At 43.4% G+C, this 20,247-nt stretch overlaps 1 protein-coding gene and 1 pseudogene across 1 annotated transcript in view; both read right to left on the bottom strand.

Annotated features, from left to right (window-relative positions):
- Positions 1-19,763, bottom strand: part of PRPF8 (pre-mRNA processing factor 8) — a 29,321-nt gene extending 9,558 nt beyond the window's left edge. The window contains exons 1-24 of the mRNA XM_006184989.2: positions 19,624-19,763; positions 19,312-19,422; positions 18,642-18,810; positions 17,551-17,715; positions 17,246-17,464; positions 16,902-17,114; positions 16,650-16,775; positions 16,448-16,553; positions 15,151-15,341; positions 14,912-15,031; positions 14,638-14,827; positions 14,397-14,516; positions 14,152-14,286; positions 13,678-13,807; positions 13,102-13,298; positions 12,774-12,980; positions 12,482-12,645; positions 12,233-12,359; positions 11,925-12,117; positions 11,462-11,649; positions 11,076-11,314; positions 10,703-10,849; positions 10,303-10,513; positions 9,987-10,103 (exon numbers count right to left, since the gene is read on the bottom strand). Coding sequence (XP_006185051.1) covers positions 9,987-10,103; positions 10,303-10,513; positions 10,703-10,849; positions 11,076-11,314; positions 11,462-11,649; positions 11,925-12,117; positions 12,233-12,359; positions 12,482-12,645; positions 12,774-12,980; positions 13,102-13,298; positions 13,678-13,807; positions 14,152-14,286; positions 14,397-14,516; positions 14,638-14,827; positions 14,912-15,031; positions 15,151-15,341; positions 16,448-16,553; positions 16,650-16,775; positions 16,902-17,114; positions 17,246-17,464; positions 17,551-17,715; positions 18,642-18,810; positions 19,312-19,411 — 3,774 coding nt within the window. The 5' untranslated portion in view covers positions 19,412-19,422; positions 19,624-19,763. The remainder of the gene's footprint in view (positions 1-9,986; positions 10,104-10,302; positions 10,514-10,702; positions 10,850-11,075; positions 11,315-11,461; positions 11,650-11,924; positions 12,118-12,232; positions 12,360-12,481; positions 12,646-12,773; positions 12,981-13,101; positions 13,299-13,677; positions 13,808-14,151; positions 14,287-14,396; positions 14,517-14,637; positions 14,828-14,911; positions 15,032-15,150; positions 15,342-16,447; positions 16,554-16,649; positions 16,776-16,901; positions 17,115-17,245; positions 17,465-17,550; positions 17,716-18,641; positions 18,811-19,311; positions 19,423-19,623) is intronic.
- LOC116669202 lies at positions 5,407-9,910 on the bottom strand (annotated as a pseudogene).
- Positions 19,764-20,247: the final 484 nt, after the last annotated feature.

Raw genomic sequence — 20,247 nt, 5'->3', positions numbered from 1 at the left:
CCTAGGTATATACCTAAAACAAATGAAAAAATGTATCCACACAAAAATGTGTACACAAATGTTCACAACAGCATTATTCACAATAGCCAAAAAGCAGAAAAAACTCAAATGTCCATTCACTGACAAATAAACAAATAAAATGTGGTACATCAATTTAAGACAATATTATTTAGCCATGAAAAGGACTGAAATACTACTATATGCTATAACATGGATGAATCTTGAAAGCACTATGCTAAGCAAAAGAAGCAAGACAGAAAAAGGGTTACATATATGATACATTTATATGAAATATCCAGAAGAAACAAATCCATATAGACAGAAAGTAGGCAGTGGTTGCTAGGGGCTGGGGACAGGGAGGGACATGGGGAGTGAGTGTTACTGGGAATAGGGTTTCTTTTTGGGGTCATGAAAATGTTCTGGAATTAGTGGTGATGGCTGCAAAATTTTATGCATATACTGAAAACTGTTAAATTATATACTTTAAAAGTGTGAATTTCATCTCAATAAAAAGTAAATTTATAAACACTGTTAAGATCAAATACAGTAAGTAATCCCAGGATGGGAAAGGGAAAAGGGATGAGAAAAACTATTAAAAATTAATGGAGGGAATAAAAACTAATGGGCCAGAGAAATTGCCTTCCCACTATAAACTAGAAAACTAAACAAAATACATATGAAATAGTATTTTAAGAAAATTGGCAAATAGGCAGCACAGACTATGAGCCCTTGAGAAAAGGGAAATAAATGAAGTGAGCTCCAAAATCTCTGGGACGCAGCAAAAACAGTTCTAAGAGGGAGGTTTATAGTGATATAAGCCTACCTCAGGAAGCAAGAAAAATCAATACTCTATAAAGAAAATAAACACTCTAACCTTACACCTAAGGGAATTAGAAGAACAAACAAAACCCAAAGTTAGCAGAAGGGAAGAAATAATAAAGATCAGAGCAGAAATAAATGAAATAGAGACTAAAAAAATCAACAGAAAAGATCAACGAAACTTAGAGCTGGTTCTTTGAAAAGATAAACAAAATTGATGAGCATTTAGCCAGACTTATCAGGAAAAAAGAAGGCCCAAATAAAATCAGAAACGAAAGAGAAGTTACAACCAACACCACAGAAATACAAACGATCAACAGATACTACTACAAACAATTACACACCAATAAAATGGACAATCTAGAAGAAACTGATAAATTCCTAGAAATGCACAATCTCCCAAGACTCAATCAGAAAGAAATAGAAAATATGAACAGAATGATTACCAGTAATAAAACTCAATCAGTAATTAAAAAAAAAAAAAAAAAAAGTCCAAGACCAAATGGCTTTACAGATGAATTCTACCAAACATTTACAAAAGGGTTAACACCTATCTCTTTCAAACTATTCCAAAAAAGTGAAGAGGAAGGAATACTTCTGAACTCTTAAGAGTCCAGCATCACTCTGACACCAAAACCAGGCAAAGACACCACACACACACACACACACACACAAATTACAGCCCAGTATCACTGATAAACACAGATGCAAAAATCCTCTATGATCTATTATCAAACCGAATTCAACAATGTATTAAAAGGATCATACACTATGATCAAATGGAATTTATTCCAGGGAATGCAAAGATGATTCAACATCCGCGAATCAATCAATGTGACATACCATGTTAACAAACTGAACTGTAAAAATCATGATCATCTCAACAGATGTAGAAAAAGCTTTCGACAAAATTCAACAACTATTTGTTATCAGAATGTGCAACGAAGTGGGTACAGAGGAAGCATACCTCAACATAATAAAAACCATATGTGTATGACAAGCCACAGGTAACATCATACTCCACGGTGAAAAGGTGAAAGAATTTCCTCTAAGACCAGGAACAAGACAAGGATGCCCACTCTCACCACTTTTATTCAAAATATTACTGAAAGTCGTAGCCACAGCAACCAGACATGAAAAAGATATAGAAGAAATCAAAACTGGAAAGGAAAAAGTAAAGCTGTCACTGTTTGCAGATGACATGATACTACTATATTTAGAAAATCCTAAAGACGCCACCAAAAAACTATCAGAACTCATCAATGAATTCAGTAACAACACAGGATACAAAATTAATACAGAGAAATCTGTTGCTTCTGCACACTAACAACTATCAGAAAGAGAAATTAAGACAGCAATCCCATTTATAATTGCATCAAAACCCCAACCAAACCAAAACAGCAACCTAGGAATAAATCAATCCATGGAAGTAAAAGACCTGTACTTGGAAATCTTTATGAACTTGATGATAGAAATTAAATATGACACAAAACAAATGGAAAGATATATCGTGCTTATGGATTGAAAGAATATTATTATAGATAAACAAGTTTATACTGTATAGCACAGGGAACTATATTCAGTATCTTGTAATTTATGGTTAAAAAGAATATGAAAACAAATATATGTATGTTCCTATATGACTGAAGTATTGTGCTGTACACCAGAAATTGACACAGCATTGTAAACTGACTATACTTCAATAAAAATATATTAAAATAAAAAATATATACATTAAAATAAAAAAAGAAAGTACTGTTAAAATGCCAGCACTCAAGGCCATCTACAAATTCAATGCAATCCCTATCAAAACACCAAAGGCATTTTTCAAAGAACTAGAACAAATAATTTTAATATTTGTAATGGAAACACAAAAAGAACCCTAACAGCCAAAGCAATCTTGAGAAAGAACAAGGCTGAAGGTATCACACTCCTGATTTTAAACTATACTACAAAGCTACAGTAACCAAACCGTATAAAGATGGAAAAAGATATCCATGCACACACAAAACAAAGCTAGAGGGGCACTACTGATATCAAAGTAGACTTCATTACAGAGAATATAACCAGGAATAAAGAGGGACATTTCATAATGATTAAGGAGTCAAATCATTAAGATGATATAGAAATCCTAAATATATTATGTACCTAATAACAGAGATTCAAAATATACAAAGCAAAAAATGGACTTGAAGCATAAGACTCAAAAAAAAAAAAAAGCATACAATTATGCCAAGGGTATAAACAATACATGTTCCTTTCTAAGGTATCAACAGAGTTGCTTCTATTTGTTGAAATGTCTATGTGTGTGCCACTTGTCAAGTGCATTTCTAATGCTAGCTGTCTCTTCAAGTACATGATACAGCATTCCACCTGGCATACTCCTAAGGAGAATATTGCTCCTTAGACAAAAAGTTTGTCCATTTGCATTCTGGTCTCAACAAGATGACCCCCTACTGCCCTAAGCCTGTTCATCTGCTGGATGACTCCTTGTTGGTTTTCCACCTGCAAGTCAATTATGTTCTGCCCAACTTTGACTAAATATTTAAAAGATATCAGAGCAGTGAGAACTTCACACATTCGTCCATGCTCAAAAAATATATAAATTTCTGGAAAAACGTCAAGCAGCTTTATGTTATATGCCTGGATATCTTTAACAAAGTGAATGGTGTCTCTGAAGACCAAAAAAAAAAAAAAAGGAGAAGAAAAAAGAGGAAACTGAAAGGGTTGAAATAAATCCACAATTGCAGTTGGAGATTTCCAACACTCCTTTCTCAGCAACTGATAGAAATAGACCAAAAAATTAAAAAAACAAACAAAAAAACCCCCAAAACAAAACAGAAAACCAGTAAGGATACAGGAAGACTTGAACACAATCAATCAACTGACTGGACCTAAATGACATTTGTAAAACTCAACAATAGCAGAGTACAGATTCTTTTCAAGTACACATGAGATAGTCACCATATATGTTAAACCATAAAACAAATTTTAATACATTTGAAAAAACTAAGATCATATAGATTATGTTTTCTGACTATAACATAATTAAATTAGAAACTAGTAACAGAAAAATAGCTAGAAAGCACCTCAAGTATTTGAAGATTAAACATTATACTTCTAAGTAACCTATGGGTAAAAGAAGAACTCAAAAAGGAAACTAGAAAATTTTAAACTAGATGAAAATGAAAAAACCTATCAAAAATTGAGGGACGCAGCAAAAGCTGTGCTTAGAGGGAAATTTATGGCACTGAATGCTTCCATTAAAAGGGTCCAAAGTTGATCATGTAAACTTCTATCTTAATAAACTAGAAAACTAACAGCAAATTAAACCCAAAGTAAGCAAAAGAACAGAATCAATAAAAGAGAAAAATAAAAATCAAGAAAATCAAAAGATTAATCTTTAAAAAAGATCAATAGAGGGAGGGTTAAGCTCAGTGGTAGAGCATCTGCCTAGCATGCATGATGTTCTTCCTGGGTTCAATCCCCAGGACCTTCATTAAAAAAAAAAAAAAGAAAGAAAGAAAAAGAAAAATACCAATGAAACGAGAGCAAACCACAAAATATCAAATGATGTATCAAGATTTTAATGAAAGGATTATGTTTGCCAGCCAATTTTTGAAGTCAAAGATCACTGTGGCTGGAATTAGCCTTGAATTATTATTCAGACAGACAAGACTAAATGATTGCAGGGTGAGGTAACAGCCTGAACTAAATCACAAAGCAAAACTGAGCATCTAGCTTGTGCTCGAGATCAAACAAAGAAGGCAACAGATCTACAGAAATGAGGGCTAGGGGCCAGAATGGCCTTGATCTGGGAGTACAGGCAATAGACTTCACTAGGACAACCCTGTGGCTTAGTAAGTTCTGACTGTATTTGGTCCTTGGAATCACCAACTGTACGATTTGTATCACAGAACACTCCAGTTAGCAGTGCTCTATTCCTGGAAGGGAGTAAGTATGAATTCCCAGGGAGTATCACATTCCTTTAAGAATAGCAGAAGTTCCTGGGGATGAAGGCAGGCAGGAAGGAGAATAACAGAGTAACTCCATGTACTCGGTACTATGGTAACAACTTAACACACATTATGTCTTCAGAAAAGAAACAAATTCTATTTACATAACTTGCTTATCATAGCACGTGACCAACCTGGAAGGGAATGTGGAAAAGTTAAAACTGGTGTTTAGGATGATGGGATTCTGGGTGTTTTCTGGGTTTTGTTAGTATTTAATTTCTTTTTACTATAAATAAAAAAATAACTGGTAGAAAAATTAATGGGAACTTTTACTGTATCATTTTGAACTATGGTACATTAGACAACAGATTTTTTTTCCATTTAAAACTAAACATAGGGGGAGGATAAACTAGAAATTTGGGATTAACAGATATATACCACTATATGTAAAACATACACAACAAGGACCTACTATATAGCACAGGGAACTATATTCAGTATCTTGTAATAACCTAAAATGGAAAAGTATCTGAAAAAGAATACACGTATACATATGTATATGCATAACTGAATCACTCTGCCATATGCCTGAAAGATTGTAAATCAACTATATGTCAATAAAAACAAAATGTATCCAACACTGTAAATCAACTATATTTCAATTAAAAAAAAACCCTAATGTATGGTAGGGAACGGGTGATGAACAGGCAGAGAATGGAGGATTTTTAAGGCAGTGAAAATATTCTTTTTTAATGATGGATATGTGTTCTTATACATTTGTCCAAACCTACAGAATATACACCACCAAGAGTGAATCCTAAGGTAAACTATGGACTTTGGGTGATTATGATACATCAACGAAGGTTCATCCTATGTAAAAAATGTACCCCTCTGGTGAGTGATGTAACAAAGGTAGGGATTATATGGGAAATCTCTGTGCCTTCCTCTCAATATTATTATAAACCTCAAATTGCTCTTTAAAAAAACAAATAATGTAAAAAGTCAAAACAAGACAGAACAGAGAAATACACCTAGTGCTGGGCAAAGATGTTCTCTTGAGGTCTCTTCCTTTTGGCTTTATACTTTATGTCATCTAGACACTCTTAAAGGGATTCCCTGGTGAGGGGGACAAAGAGACTGCTATTTGTGGGAAGGCAGGGAAATAAGCAGCAAGGTGGCTTTACAGTCCTTCATAAACTGAAACGAAGCAGGCTGCACCTTGTAAGTCAGATCATCTACTGTGGTGTTTCTGTTTTCCTCTTGTTATTCCTCCTGGCCCCTATTAAAGCCTTGTTTAAATGTTCCAGTCTTACTTCATAGCTGCGACTAGGACTGAAGAGAGGGGTCCTGGCTCCAAGCTTGGGCTAGGGTTCTGCACGTACATAAAGCGTGGTAGTATCAGTAATGATCACAAGTGAATCCAAGGAGGAAGGAAAATTTTACAGGGCAAGAAAAGGGCCGTAAGGCCAGCCACCTCTAGGCCTACTAGAGATTTCCCCATTATTAACCTTAAAAGACCAAGAAATTTTATTACTGAACTGCTTTATCTTAACACATTTCAGGAAACAAATTTCAGTATTCTACTATCTGATCATAATCTCTGATCCCTCTAATCAATGAGAGCAAACATGTATTAAGCAATCTGTTGAGTAATACAGCTTACTATAAGCCTCATTTAATGGGCACAAAAGCCCTCTGAGCTAGGTGGCATTGTATCAGTGTCCCCCTTTTACGGATGAGGGAATTGAGGCCCTGAATGGGTGGGTGACTTAACTCAGGTCCTAACTAGTAATGTGGCATAGTTATGACCTGAACCCAATTTGACTCCAGAATCCATTATTCTAAACACTATAATAAACTGCCTTCCTAACCTCTGACATTCCCCCATTACTCAGGCTCTTACCTCTCACACATCTATTCCCTCGATCCCTGCATCGTTTCCCAAGGCCAACGGCCTCTCCGGTCTCTTCCTTCTCTCTCCTCCCATTATCTCCAATTCCTATGGGGACCAGTACCCTTGATTTCCCTGCACCCAGTCCCTTACCACTCCACGAGAGCCAATCCTAAATCAGCACTATAACCTATCCACCTTATCCAGCGCGACGCCAAGGAGCTGAGTGCTCCTGCGAAGGGTTCATGCTCCTCACAGCCGTCTTCAATCTCTTGGAATCCTCAGAGCACGGTTTCTTCAAATCATATCACACCCCCTGTGCCCCTCACTCCAGCCCAGGAAAAGCTGAAAAATTCAAGATTTTTAATAACTTCTTGTTAAACTTATCTACATTCACAAGTCTGCTAGCCTCTTTTCTACCAGGTTCAGAGGATGCTTCCCTCTGCTTGCCCTTTACTCTACCCGTGCCGCGGGGACACCATTCCATCACTCATCACACTTCTCTGCTGCACTCTGGACCACTATTGGCTCCTTACTATACACACACTCCAGGTACTTCCATTTAAAGATACCTGCCTTGACTTCCATCTCCCTCTAGGTGGCATCTAAAGTCCCTCCTCCTCCTCTAGCTCTGGCAAACTGACAGTCCTTGCTGTCTCCACTCCCTCACTTCCCATAAAGCCTCACCCACTGCATCCTGGCGTCTATCCCCACTATTTCTGAAACAGCTCTTGCTAAGGTCACCAATGACGTCCTGACGGCCAAATCCAATGGATACTTGTCAGGCCTTATCTGACTGAAATGCTCTTAGGCAACTGACACTGTTAAGTGCCCGTCCCAGCTCCTGGGCTTGGAGCCCAGGGCCCGGTACTCTCCCAGTCTGGCCACACTGCTGCTCAGTGTTCCCTATGGTTCCAAACTCCTCCCTCTGCTCTTCGTACTCCTTACACTATCCCTGGATAGTCTCGCTCACTCTGGAGCTTTCAACCATCTCCTTTATGCTGACAGACTTCTAAATCTACATTTCAACCCAGACATCTCCAAGCTTCAGATTGCAAAGTTATCTCCACCTGGACATCCTATAGGAACTTTCTTAGTTCCCCCAAACTGCTCTTAATTTCTTACCTCATTTCTCCCCCTGGAGATTCAAACTTGTAATACTTTTCATCAAAACTAAGAGGAACCACTAAGCGGGAAAAAATACACACACACATATTATGTATTTATCTTGGAATTAAAGAAATATGATATAAATAAGTATCTTCTAGAACCTCTATATGGATGTTCTCAGGAACTTCAAACTTTTAAAATCCCACCCTAAACTAATTTATCTTCTCTCTTAAACCTGCTCTTCTTCCTGCAGTCTTCCAGTTGGTGGCACCAACATCCACCTAGTCACCCATGCCAAAAACTGAATGTTCCTTTGACTTCCTTTCCCTCTGGCATCCCACCAAAATGAAGCTCTGCTGACTTTACCTGCCAACTACTTACCAAATATGTTCCCCTGTCCCTACCACTACGTCCCCTGCTCTCATCCTTTTTCTCTGGACTTCAGCAGTAGCCCCCAAACCTGATCTCCCACTCTATTCTTCTGGATCCAACTTCCCCACAGCTGCACGAGTGAACCGCCTCCCACAGAAATCTGGAAGTCATTCCCATGTTTAAGACCCTTATAGGATTCTTACAGAGGCATGTAATGTCCTCCATGATCTAACTCGTTTATCCAGCCTCCATCTCCTAAGTCCCAATTCCACAATTTACTCCAGTAAACCTTGAACTTTTCAGAGCCCCACATACAACATGCCAGTTACCCCTTCACACCTCTGGCTGCAAGAATGCCTTCCCTTACCCACTACTCACACGTTATTTCTTTCAGAAAGTCTTTCTCTCTCTCTCTTCCAGACTGGACTAGTCATTAACCAGAGTGCTCTCACAGATTCCCAAATAACACAAGAGCTCTACAAATTACCACATCACAGTGTAGTTCTCTTGACTACACATGTCTCTCCAACCAGGTACTGAGATTAAGGAAGGCAGTGACTCTCTTCACATGCTGTGTGTGTAATGCACTGAATACAGTGGCTGTCAACAAACACCAATGGAATGAATGAATTATGTAATTCCTGTTATCTGATCATTGAAGGATATACACCAACCTAAGAAGACAAAACACTTTTCCTTGCACTACACTCCAAAAAAAAGTATCATGGGGGATTTCAGGAAAAGAACACTAGATTTTAAAAAAAAGGTATCCTTAACAGAAGCATTACTGAAAAATTTCAAGCCTTCTTTATACACTGCATAGTCAAAGCAATACGAAGGCCAGAAGGAGAGAAAATGCTACAGTTAAGAGTTATTTTAAGAGAAACCAGGATCAGGTGATTTAAAAAAAAAAAAAATCTGTTGAGGCATTTTTTTTCTATGTATGTATTATATTTCTAGAAAAAGAATCCGACGATTTTCCTGTGTGTTTTTCTATCTTGCTTCTTGTGGTCCACGAAGCCAGCTGAAGTTGTCAGCACAATGAAACCAAACTGATGGGGCAAGAGCAGATTACTCTGCCACTTTTCTAGATCTTTGAGTTGTACATCAAATCCAGGGCTGGTCACACCATCACACTTGTCTAACCTGCCTGTGGAGTTCACAATTTTCCCAGCTCTGTGATCAGCAATGATTTCAAATTCTCCAGTGTAACCTTGCCTCATCATCACAGTCAGAAACTGGACAATGACTTTGGAATGCAACCTAATAAGAACCTAGCATCTCCTTCTCTTTTTGGCACTACTGATGCTCCTGAGAGCATCAGCCAGGACAGGACGTGCATGGTACCACTGGTGGGATGGAAAGACAGCAGAAGGAGCAGGCAATTTTTTATACCTCGCAAAAACTTAAGTACACACAGTTAACAAATCCTCATATTATTCTTTCTCAATTCCAGCTGCCTTCAACTGGGCCTTTGGAAGCAGCTTATGGGGAAACAACACTCAGATTGCTAGTTACACTTGCTTTTTAATATACACACTATGTTGCTGGTCAAAAGATGACCTATATGACTTGGTAACAAGCCCCAGGAAAAATGCAAAGACGGTGATTTTTGTTCAAATTAAAGAATCCAACTTCTACTCTTACCTTAATCTAAAATCATCACAACTACTTAGACATGGGCTATAGAATTCCTACAGGGAATTCTCAGAAAACAACTGTGAGGTGACCTGACACTCCAAGCTGCTGCACCATAAAGCATGGAGACTGGCACACTGAACAAAGCTGGGAAGAAAGGAGAGCAAAGCAGGCAAGACGGTCGTGACTGCCATGTATACCTTGGTGAAGGTGGTGGAGCCAGAGGCCATCAGAATTTGACGCACACGGTTGTGGAAGCGCTGCATTGACTCATCATCCACACGCAGGAAACACTGAGCTGTCCGCTCCTTAGTAACCTAAACCACAAGGTCAAGGTTAACTGTCTCTGGAACTGCCTGCCCCAGGAACAAGAACCAACCCTGACCACCACTAAGTCCTACCCTCCCAGCAAGGCTCAACCGACTGACAGTGAAAAGGTATGTGGTGTTCCGCACCCCAGCCTACCTGGGAGGTACAGGGTAGTAATCTACTCCTGGCTCCCCGCCCAGGCTGTACCTCATTCTGTAGGTTCCACACCCCATCCTTGTGGGTGAACTCCTCATAGCTGGTGCGGCACTTAGGCAGGATGCGGCACTCAAAACCACACATGTTAAACAGCAGGTTGGGGTTGTCTTTACTGTACACGGACACAAAGCTGTTCTCCCACTGAACTGTAGTCACTGAGCGTGGCAGACGGTTCTTGATGTCCCAGAACACTGCCCGACCCCTGCCCACAGAGAACACAGAGTCACATCAGTCTCCTGGAAGGAATTTCCCTTCAAAGGCCAGACTCATGAAATCCCGACAGAGTACCTCCTCCCACCCAGGACACCAAATCATAAATTCCCTCTAATTGTCCTCCGGGTCCCTCAGGCTGACATCCTTCCAGCTCCCACAGCCCCAGCTTAAGACTCACAGGTTGACATCATGCTTCATGAGGCGCATGCGGGCGTCTCGGGGCCAGCACTTCTTGTTATTATAGCCAACGATGTTTTCATTGTTGGGGTCAGGGTGCTCTGTCAGGTAACGCTGGATCAGGTCCCGAGCCTCATCTGCTGTGAACCTACACCAGACAAGGAGCACTGCTGAGGCCCAAGTACACTGGGATCTCATGAGACCTATGACTCCATAGACAGGGGCCAACCCCAACCCCTACCCTACTCACAGGACTTCATTCTACCTTAGAGCCCCAACCCAGCAGCAAGTCAACTCAGGTACAACAGCCGCTGCCGGAGGCTGGACATAGATCTCAACATCCTGCAGGGACAAGAGTCCAGGCAAGCCCTCACCTGAAGAAAATATGGATACGGTCGATGTATCTGCAGAAGAGACGGATGGGATGGGCAGCCTCGGTGGCTATGTCTTGGAAACTGAGAAAATCGTTTGGCATCTGAGGGGGCCCAGCCATCTCACTGGCCCGGTGCAATCCCAACACAAGCAAATCCATCACCAGGCCGTAGTACTGCACAATGAATGAGGCAAACTGCAGGCCTCTGATGATCCCATATGAATTCGTATGGTTCATGTCCTAGAAAGAGACTTACAACTTGTAACCACGGCCGTGTCCCAGGCTTCTCCAGGGCCCATCCTCTTTTGTCCTCCCCTCAGCAAATCCCAAAGTAGTGGGCCAACCACCCCTCCCCTTAGTCCTTGCTACCCTGCCCCCCAGACCCACCTTATAGTTGATGACGACGTTGTTCTTGGCTGTCATGTAGTCAGCTATGTTGTGGTCCACGATAAGGCGCAGCAGCCGATTAAGCAGGGTCAAGTCGATCTTCTCATACATCTTCTCAAATCGGGACTCCAGCATGACGTTGCACTCGCCCTCACTTGTCTCCCACACGTCCTGCAGGTTATTAATGCCTGAGGAGCAGACAAGACAGGTCTTCAGTAGGTTAGAAATTCCCTTTCAAAACTAGTGCCTACGGTAGCCACCATGTTCATAACCCAATCACACAACCACTCCATTCAGTCACCTGGATTGCTAGGAGAGTCAGCTTTGTTCAGTTTATGACCAACACTGTTTTCCTTGCTACCATGCTCCAAGACAGTAAACTAACTAGACTGCCTAGATGAGAATTTTGAAGTAGATCTCAATTCACCTTCCTTCCTCAGGGGCAATTCCAGAAAAGCTTTACCTTGACACCACTTGTAAACAAGCAGAGGTGGTGGTTCCGTGTCAGCAGGCTTGATCCAGGGTGGGAAGAGGCGGCGCTTGTCAGCTTCATACCACAGGTACTGGTCCAGGTAGGCATCAGTTATCTTCTCCAGTGGCTCCACATCGTACACTGGCACCAGGTGGCTATAGAGATCCATGAACTCAATGCCGACCTGTGGGACAAGGGAGCTGGCTCACATCAATTCATTAATCACCTGAGGCGACCTGCCACCCTGGGCACCAAGAATGAATAACACAGTTTAAAGAAAATGGGGGCATCTCACTCACTTCTTTAAAGGCTCTCTGAGTGAGGAGGTGACGCTTGATGCGGGACAGCGCCTCATGGGGGTTGTCATAGGCTTGCTCGATCAGACCTAACTCCTCTCTCTGAGACTGGTTTAACCGAGACTTCACACTGACAAGGTAAAAGAACAGGTGAGTGGGAAAACCAAGAGGAAGCCAAGCCCAGAAAGCACTGAGGCTAAGCCTTCTTTCTTTGGACTCTGACCTTCCCACAGGAACCTGTCTACTCCTCACCTGTAAGCTTCTTTGAGCCGCTCCAAGGCCAAGATGAGCAACTTGGTGTCGTGCTTGTAGGAGAGTGGGGGGAATGGGATGGGTGAGAACCTACGGCTTTCCAGCCAATGCACAGTGGTGGTATACACTGCCACCGCCTCCTCTGCTGTAATGTAAGGACCGTCCTGCAAGATGGACATGAGAATGAGCTTCCCACTGTAGCCCAATCCCTCCAGGACAAGCCATGGTCCCAACTTTGCAATCCACCCTCCTGCCCACCCCTCAACCCCCAGCCCAGCCTACATGGCCCAACCTTCAGGTAGTTGTGCTGCCGCTCCTGTTCGGCCTTCAGGTAGAGCCGAGTGAGGCGGCCCAGGTTCTTTTTACACACAGTCTTGTCTACAGTGGCCCCACGGCGGATCCGTTCTCGGTTGTAGTGAGCAGTGTTGGTCCACCAGTCAGCCTTGGCCTTCACGTATCGAAGGATCATGTTCTCTATAGGTGTTGGCAGCCCAGGGACCTGAAGTGCAAAAAGCACAATAGGAAAGTGATGGGAGCCACATGGCCTAAGGTGGTCCAAAGTGGTAATCCTAAGCCCAGGAAGATGAGCTCCATGCCTCCTGAGTTGGGGAGACACCCACCTTCCAGGGAATGTTGGCCTTCCAGCAGCGCCAAGCTTCACTGAGGTGCTGCAGGATTGTCCGGGCCTTGTTCTGTTTGATCCCCTCAGGCATCATGTCCAGAATGTCATGCATCACAGCTGCCCGAAGTTCCAGGTCAAAATGAGACTCCACTCGCTGCTTTGTTACGGTCTTTGCCACCCCCTTCGAGTGTCGGCCTAGAAATGAAAGTGATTAAAAGCAAGATTCATTGCTTCTAATGAGTCTCTACTCTTGTGGCCCACCGTTAACCATGGATACAATGAAATCAGTAAGTATAAACAAAGCATCCAGTGCATGCAAGACAAGATGTCTCAGACACTCACAACTATGCTTCTGAGGGATTTTTATCCTTTAAATGCCCAACAGCCTCAAGACTATAGAGCAAAGCCCAAGAAACATAACACTAGCTCAGACTCACTGGAGAATGGGCCTTAGAGGTAATCTAGCAGAAAGTGATTCTCAGTCTCAAACAAGGGCAGGGGACAGGACAAGAACACAAATGATCTATTTTTAAAGCCAAAATGGGAGAAGACGGACACAGAGAAAACCACTCACCTTCAAACTGCCGGGCTAGGAGGTTGCCCAGCCATCGTTCCAATAAAGGCGTGATGCCACGCATGAAAAACAGCCAGACCCGCCAGCCAGCAGCCCAGAAGCCACAGCCAGGGCCCTTCCCTACAGGGCCCTAGGATACCAAGCAGAAGTCAAGAATACAAGTTAGCAATTCATTTAGACAACTACAAAAAACTGGGCAGTGGTGGGGCAAGGAGCACATATACAGCAGTGAAGGGAAAAAAAGGAAACTCTGAGACCTCAATATCTGAAATAGAATAAAGAAGAAATCAGTAACTGAGATTCCCTAGTTAGACCTAAAAATGGGCTTTTGGGGGGAAGTGTTGAGATTCACAAGGTGAGGGCAGTAATGAAAACACTTAGACTCTCTCTCTAAACAGATCCCTGAAAAGAGCCCTGACTCTGTAAAAATTGAAAGGTATCTGAGAAAATGAACGTACAAGGGCACGGTCCTACCGTATTGAAGCGGTAATAGATGAGATGCTTCAGGTCCTTGCACATGCGAATCTGCCGCATCAGCTTGTATTTATATCGGTACATGCCCGTCAGCTGCCCCACATGGGCAAAGATATACTGCAATCCATCTGCCAGCTGCAACACAATTGCCCTATTAGGCTTTAAGCTAGAGCCAGCTCCACAATCAGCACAGGCTTCACCCAGCATCCCCACCTGGGGCAGGGACTGGGGATTCCTAGCCTCACCTGGAAGGCATCCACATTGCCCAATCGATACTGCACATGACTGTCCACCACCAGCTTAGTTAAACGCAGAACTTCCCGACACAGATGGAAAGCATTCCCAAAACGAGATTTCTTTCTTTCCTGGAGAAGATGCCAACAACAGAAACATTAGTCAGCAATGGTCCAGACTGATGTCTGCCTTCCTCAGGGGCCAGAGTCCATCCCTCAAGCCCAGGGGACCCTTGAGGTCCCTTGCAGATACCTTGGTGGTGAGCGTCTTGACAGGCTTCAGGTTGAAGTTGTAATCCAGGTGCAGGTAGTTGAGATTTTTGCGGTGAATGAGAAGGTTGAGCATGTTGTAGCCCTGGCGGCAAACCTGTAGCCCCACTTCCACCCAGTCAAGCTTTGTAGACTGAAAGAATTTGGTGGCTTTGAAGGAGCGGAACAGATACCTGGGGTGAGAAGGAGTCAAGAGTTAGCCTCCTGATTACCTTCAGAACAAAAGGAGGCTAAGCACGGGCCCTAGAGCACCTCACCGCTTCTTCTGGGCTTTAGGGGGCCGGTGCTTCAGGGCATTCAGCACATAGTACTTAAGCAGCTTCTGGTAGGAGACCCTCACTTTCACGGGCTGCCCAGCAGGACAATGCTCCCGATACCTGAAAAAACAAGCCCTCAGATCTCTCCTTCCAACCTCTCTGATGAAGGCTGTACACCCACCTAGCTCAAGTCTTTCTGCCTATACATCCACGACCATCCCCCCAGGTAGCAGCCTTACCAGTTCTTGACAAGGGGGATGTCTAGGGCCCGGCGGGTGCGACCAGAGCGTAGGTTAAAGGGTCGTGGGGCCCAGAGCAGGGCGATGCCATTGGCTGTATTGTCTGTGTAGAGGGGTGTATCCTTTAAGAAGGGCTCCACAAACTCGGGGAGCTCAAACTCTTCATCATCATCTGGCAATGGTTCTTGGCTCTGAAAGAAGAAACCCCAAGGGTTTAGCTCCTGCTGAACTGGGCAGAGACCTGGGATGAGAGGGAAACTCTCTGGGGCCAAGCACAGTGGCTACATCTACCATGGAAACTGGGCCGCCTGACAAGAGAAGCCCTGAAGGACCAGGGCAAATGGGGCCAAGGGAGCAGAGATCAAGGCAGGACCAACCAAGAAAGCAAGCAAGATACTCCTCACACCCCAACTGCCTCACCACCCAAGGCCTCCCAGAGGAGCCCCAATACCAGAAAAGGTAAACACTGCAATCACCTCCTGCCAAGGTCCAAAAACTGGGCTTAGGGAAGATCTGTTCATGTTAAGAATATATTGGAACATAGATCAAGAGCAAAAACATTATTCTAAATGTAAGGAGCCAGTCACAAAAGGCCACGTACTGCACGATTCCATTTATATGAAATGTCCAGAATAGGCAAATCTATAGAGACAGAACAGATTACTCGTTGCCTAGGTAAGGGAGGTTCAAGGGAAATAGAGAGTGACTACTGTATGGGTATGAGGCTGCTCTTTGAGGTAACGAAAAATGTTCTAAAATTACCTGTGGTGACAGTTGCACAACTGTGTAAAGAAACTAAAAACCAACAAAGTGTACACTTCAAATGGATGAATTGTGTGGTAGTAAATTATAGGTCCAAAAAGGATTAAAGAAAAGAGAACACATTGGAAACGGACCAGAATAAGGCTACATGGAGAGTCCCAGGGGAGTAATGATAAAGCCCAGATGGATACCACAGAAACCAAGATAATACCAATACCTTGGTTTGAGTCACATGCTGAACTCCCAAATTAGCTTTTGCTCAAAGGGAACATTTAAAGATGGAAAACATGTCTCCCTCTGGCTGAATTTTTATCTAGTAATGCTTCCATCCAGTCACGAAATTTCTTTTGGAAAAGTTGAGGTCAATGTGCCTTCCCTGAATTCATCAAAGGGATTAAAATCACTGTGTTTGGACAGTGGTATGCTGTTTTTTTCTTCTTTATTTTGTAAGCTTTCTGTAATATGGCCTATATTTATTTTACAATTTAAAAACTAAAATTTTAAAATAAGGTAAAAAAAATGTCTTTCCTCTCACCTTGACAGAGTGTCTATGGGAAATTGGGTTGATCAAAGGATCAAAGTAGAAAGCTGGCAAATCAGGATCCTCAGTTTTGATGAACACAACATTAGGAGTGTGGTACCTAAAATGAAAGAAGAGTCAGCCAAGGTTCTCCTGCCCTGGCCCAACCTAAATGACAGCCTTCTCCTATCCCACAGCTGTGTTCGAGTTTTCTCACCAAGTGAGGTGGACATGATGTGGAAGGTTGTTGTATAAGTAAGGAAAAGCAATCTTGTACTCAGTACGGATAGGCTGCCGGATGATGATCTTGTTAATATCATTGAATTCATTCCAGTCTTCATCCCTAGGATACAAAGTCAAAGATAAGCAGACTAGCTGGGGAGACTGGAAACTACAATGGGATCTTAAGGATCAAGATTAGATTTTACTTAACCCAAAGTGCCTAAAATTTCAATTCTCTGCAACTTACTGTAGGTTGATGTCTCGGACAAGAGGTTCAAATTTGGGGCCTCCAGGGATGGCCATATTGAGTGCCTTCGAGGTGAAAAAGGCCTTCAGATCAAACAGATAGAAGTAGTTGTCATCTACCAAGTCTGTTAGGAGCTGATTGGCCAAGCGGTAGAGAGTAGACATCATGGGCAGCGTGAACTGCCAGCGCTGGTAAGTGGAGCCATTCACGTATCTAGGAAAAAACAGAGACGCACGTCAGGCAGGTATACCCGCTAGCCAAGCCATACTACCTGTTGCTCTCCCAGGATTCCTTCTGGAGTTCTAAAACTCTCACAGGAGTGGTTAACTCCAACCATCACTCACTTCCGGCTGTCTCTCAAAGGCTGGTGGTCATAGAACCAGTCCAACACAGGGGCATCCTCCTCAGGGTCCAGCTCTAGCTGAATGGCCTCCAGCGGCTCAACATCTAGGATGTTGTCAGCATAGTCCAAAGGTGGCTCCTCATCATCAAAAGGGGGGAAACGCATCCTCTTGAAATGCCGCCTGTCTCTCTTTTCTCGACGCATCATAATCCACATTGACCTGGAAGTCAACAATGTTGCATAATGGTTTCCAACCCAATGCCCCCCAACCACCACCACCACACACCATATCCTAGGCCTTCTCACCCCCACTGGGAGATGTAGACAGGCTCAATGACCCAGGGAATCTCATTGACAAAGGAAATGGCTCCAGTGATGTGGTACAACACAGGCACATCTCGAATCTGCTCCCAAGGCATAGGCATGTTTTCCAGGAGTTTGAGGACAGCATGGGGCATGTACTTCAGGGCACTGCAATAACAGGAAGACAGATGATTAGAAATGACAAGGTGTTCTACCTGTTCCAGGAAGAGAAGCCACAAGGTATCAGAGTAACACATTCCACAGAAAACTCTGCCTTTTAGCCCAGACTCCCAAACTCAGTACACAGGTCCTTCACGATCAGGAACTCTGCCTCCCCACCTCCAATTGTGCTATTCTTCTTCTTAAACTTAACTCTCCCACAATACTAGGTTTCAGTCCCTTTAAATAGCTCTTCCCCTAAAGACAGCCTTTAGGCTATATCACATTCTAGTCTCTCTGTATCTTTCCATAAGTAATTTATTTTATTTTTATTGTAGCCATTTGTCTCATATCTGTTATGTCACTAGACTGTGAGCACCAGAAAGGGCATTACTTTCTGCTCACTGCTATATCCCTGGCACTTAGCAGTTCTCAAAAATATTTTTGAAATAAACAAAACTTCCATGGCTGTCTTATTAAGTAGCTAACATTTTTGCATCAAAATGGAAAAGGAATTTGGTAGGGCACTTGTACCTCTACCTGTACTCAGTCAGCTGGGGGACACAGAAACACAACAGAACACAGACTGCAAGAGTTAACTACCCCTGAACTTGAAGATCACAAGAATGCACAAGATATCTTACTCTGGGCTTCAACCAGTTCAAAGACAGAGACATCTTATAGTATCAACAGGACAAATTAAAAGCTCCAGTCTTAGATCAGGAAGAAAAATCAAGGCAATAAAAAACATCACTAGAAGATCTGGAAATTATGACAGAATCCTAGTAGTTTTCTGTCTTCCTTGATAACCATCAAGATAAGCTGTCACAGAAGATTAAAGTTCCAAAATGGCATAGCAGCTATCCACACTGCAATTTACGGGGCAGGGAAATGGGAAAGGGGCTAAACTCCATTAATTCCAGGATGCTCCTTACCCCAGGTAGACCCTTTTGTCGTGGCGAAACTTCCTGTTGGTCATGTCTCCATGGTCTCGAATGATCTTCCTGACATGTTCTGGAGGCATGTCTTCTTTCTGAGCGTCCACAAACCCAAACTTCCGCTTTTCCGCATAACGCTTGGCCTGCAACTGCTGCCATTTTCGGGCTACAAGGACACCTCAGTTTAAAGGACTGCACACCTTTAGCCTAATCACCCTCACCTCTTGCCCTAGGGTAAACTCCTGTCAGGATGTATGACAGAGGGCGGGCATCCAGTGGGAGCAGCACCTAACAATTCTCCTGTCGAGTCGCTCTGCTTTATTTTTTTTCTTCTTCCCATTTATCATCGCCTGGCATTTTTGTTACAACATTTTAAAGTTTTCTTTTTACTGTCTTCCTCATTGCAATTCAAACCCTGTAAGGGCAGAGGTTTTTGTCTGCACTGCTATAGTATCCCCATTGTTTGGATTAGTGTCTGCAAATGACACAGACTTTTATTTTTTATGTAGACGGTTTTAAAGACTTAATTAGGTGAAAAAATAAATGAGAGCTACTAAGGGTACTAAGACCTAATGTTTTGACACTTGCCAAACGGGGAAAGTGTTCAAACCCTCTGCGCGCACGCGTACACCCGCCCCCAGGCGCCGCTCCCGCACGCTTTCTTAACCTTTCTCCTGCAGCTTCTCCTCCGACATGTAGTCTGGCAGCGGGGCTAAAGGGCCGGGCACCGGGTTACCCGGCCCTCGGTAAGGAAATACTCCGGCCATGCCCGGAGAATCTGAGGAGCGACGGAAGAAAAAAATTAACGACGAACAGGGCCAGGGCCTGGGCCCGCAAGAGTCGCAGCAGGAACACGTCGAGACACCCGGCCTGCAGTCCCGCCTGGCTCAGAGTGCGCCCAGCCCCGCCCGATCCCTCCGGCCGCTCAATCCGGACCCCTGTGCCTCCCGCTGCCCGGCCCTTAAAGCACGGCACGCACCCCCAAACCCCTCACACAGACGGCCGCTTTCTCGCGACGCAATGGCGGCAAGCCTACGTCCGCTCCGCGTTCCCAGAGCCAGGAAGTGCGCCACCCGGGTTCAGCAGTTGACCCAATAGTTGCTGATGTGTTCGGACGGGTCAGAGAGATTACCAATCAGAGTTACAATTTGGGCTAGAGGGGGCGGGTCCACAGACGGAAGTATTTGTAAGCTAGAGGGTGTGGTCGGAGCAGGCGCAAGCCCCGCCTCCCACGTTTCTGAAACGGTTTCTGTGGCCTCCAGCAGCTACTGGCGTTGGGCCGCTAAAAACCCACGCTTCCAAAGTTACAATAAATTTGTCAAAATTTACACGTTATTCTGTGTCTGGTGCCATAAATGTAGACTTGAGGTGCAGTACCAGCTCCGAGACATTCAGTCTTTTGTTCATGGCATTCATTCATTCTTTCAACCATCATTTATTGAGTGCCCACTATTTTATCAGAGATTGGGAATACGCGGGGGCATGTACGGAGAAATCAACCTCCCGGAGCTCACAGGGTAGCCAGGAGATAAACAAGAAGGAAAGGCTCTCACAATGCGGTGTGATGGGATTTCTGGGGCAGGGAATTAAACTCTGTCTAAGA

The sequence above is a fragment of the Camelus ferus genome, chromosome 16, assembly GCF_009834535.1.
Source record: "Camelus ferus isolate YT-003-E chromosome 16, BCGSAC_Cfer_1.0, whole genome shotgun sequence".
Taxonomy (NCBI): Eukaryota; Metazoa; Chordata; class Mammalia; order Artiodactyla; family Camelidae; genus Camelus; species Camelus ferus.
This window is presented reverse-complemented; position numbering and strand designations above follow the sequence as displayed.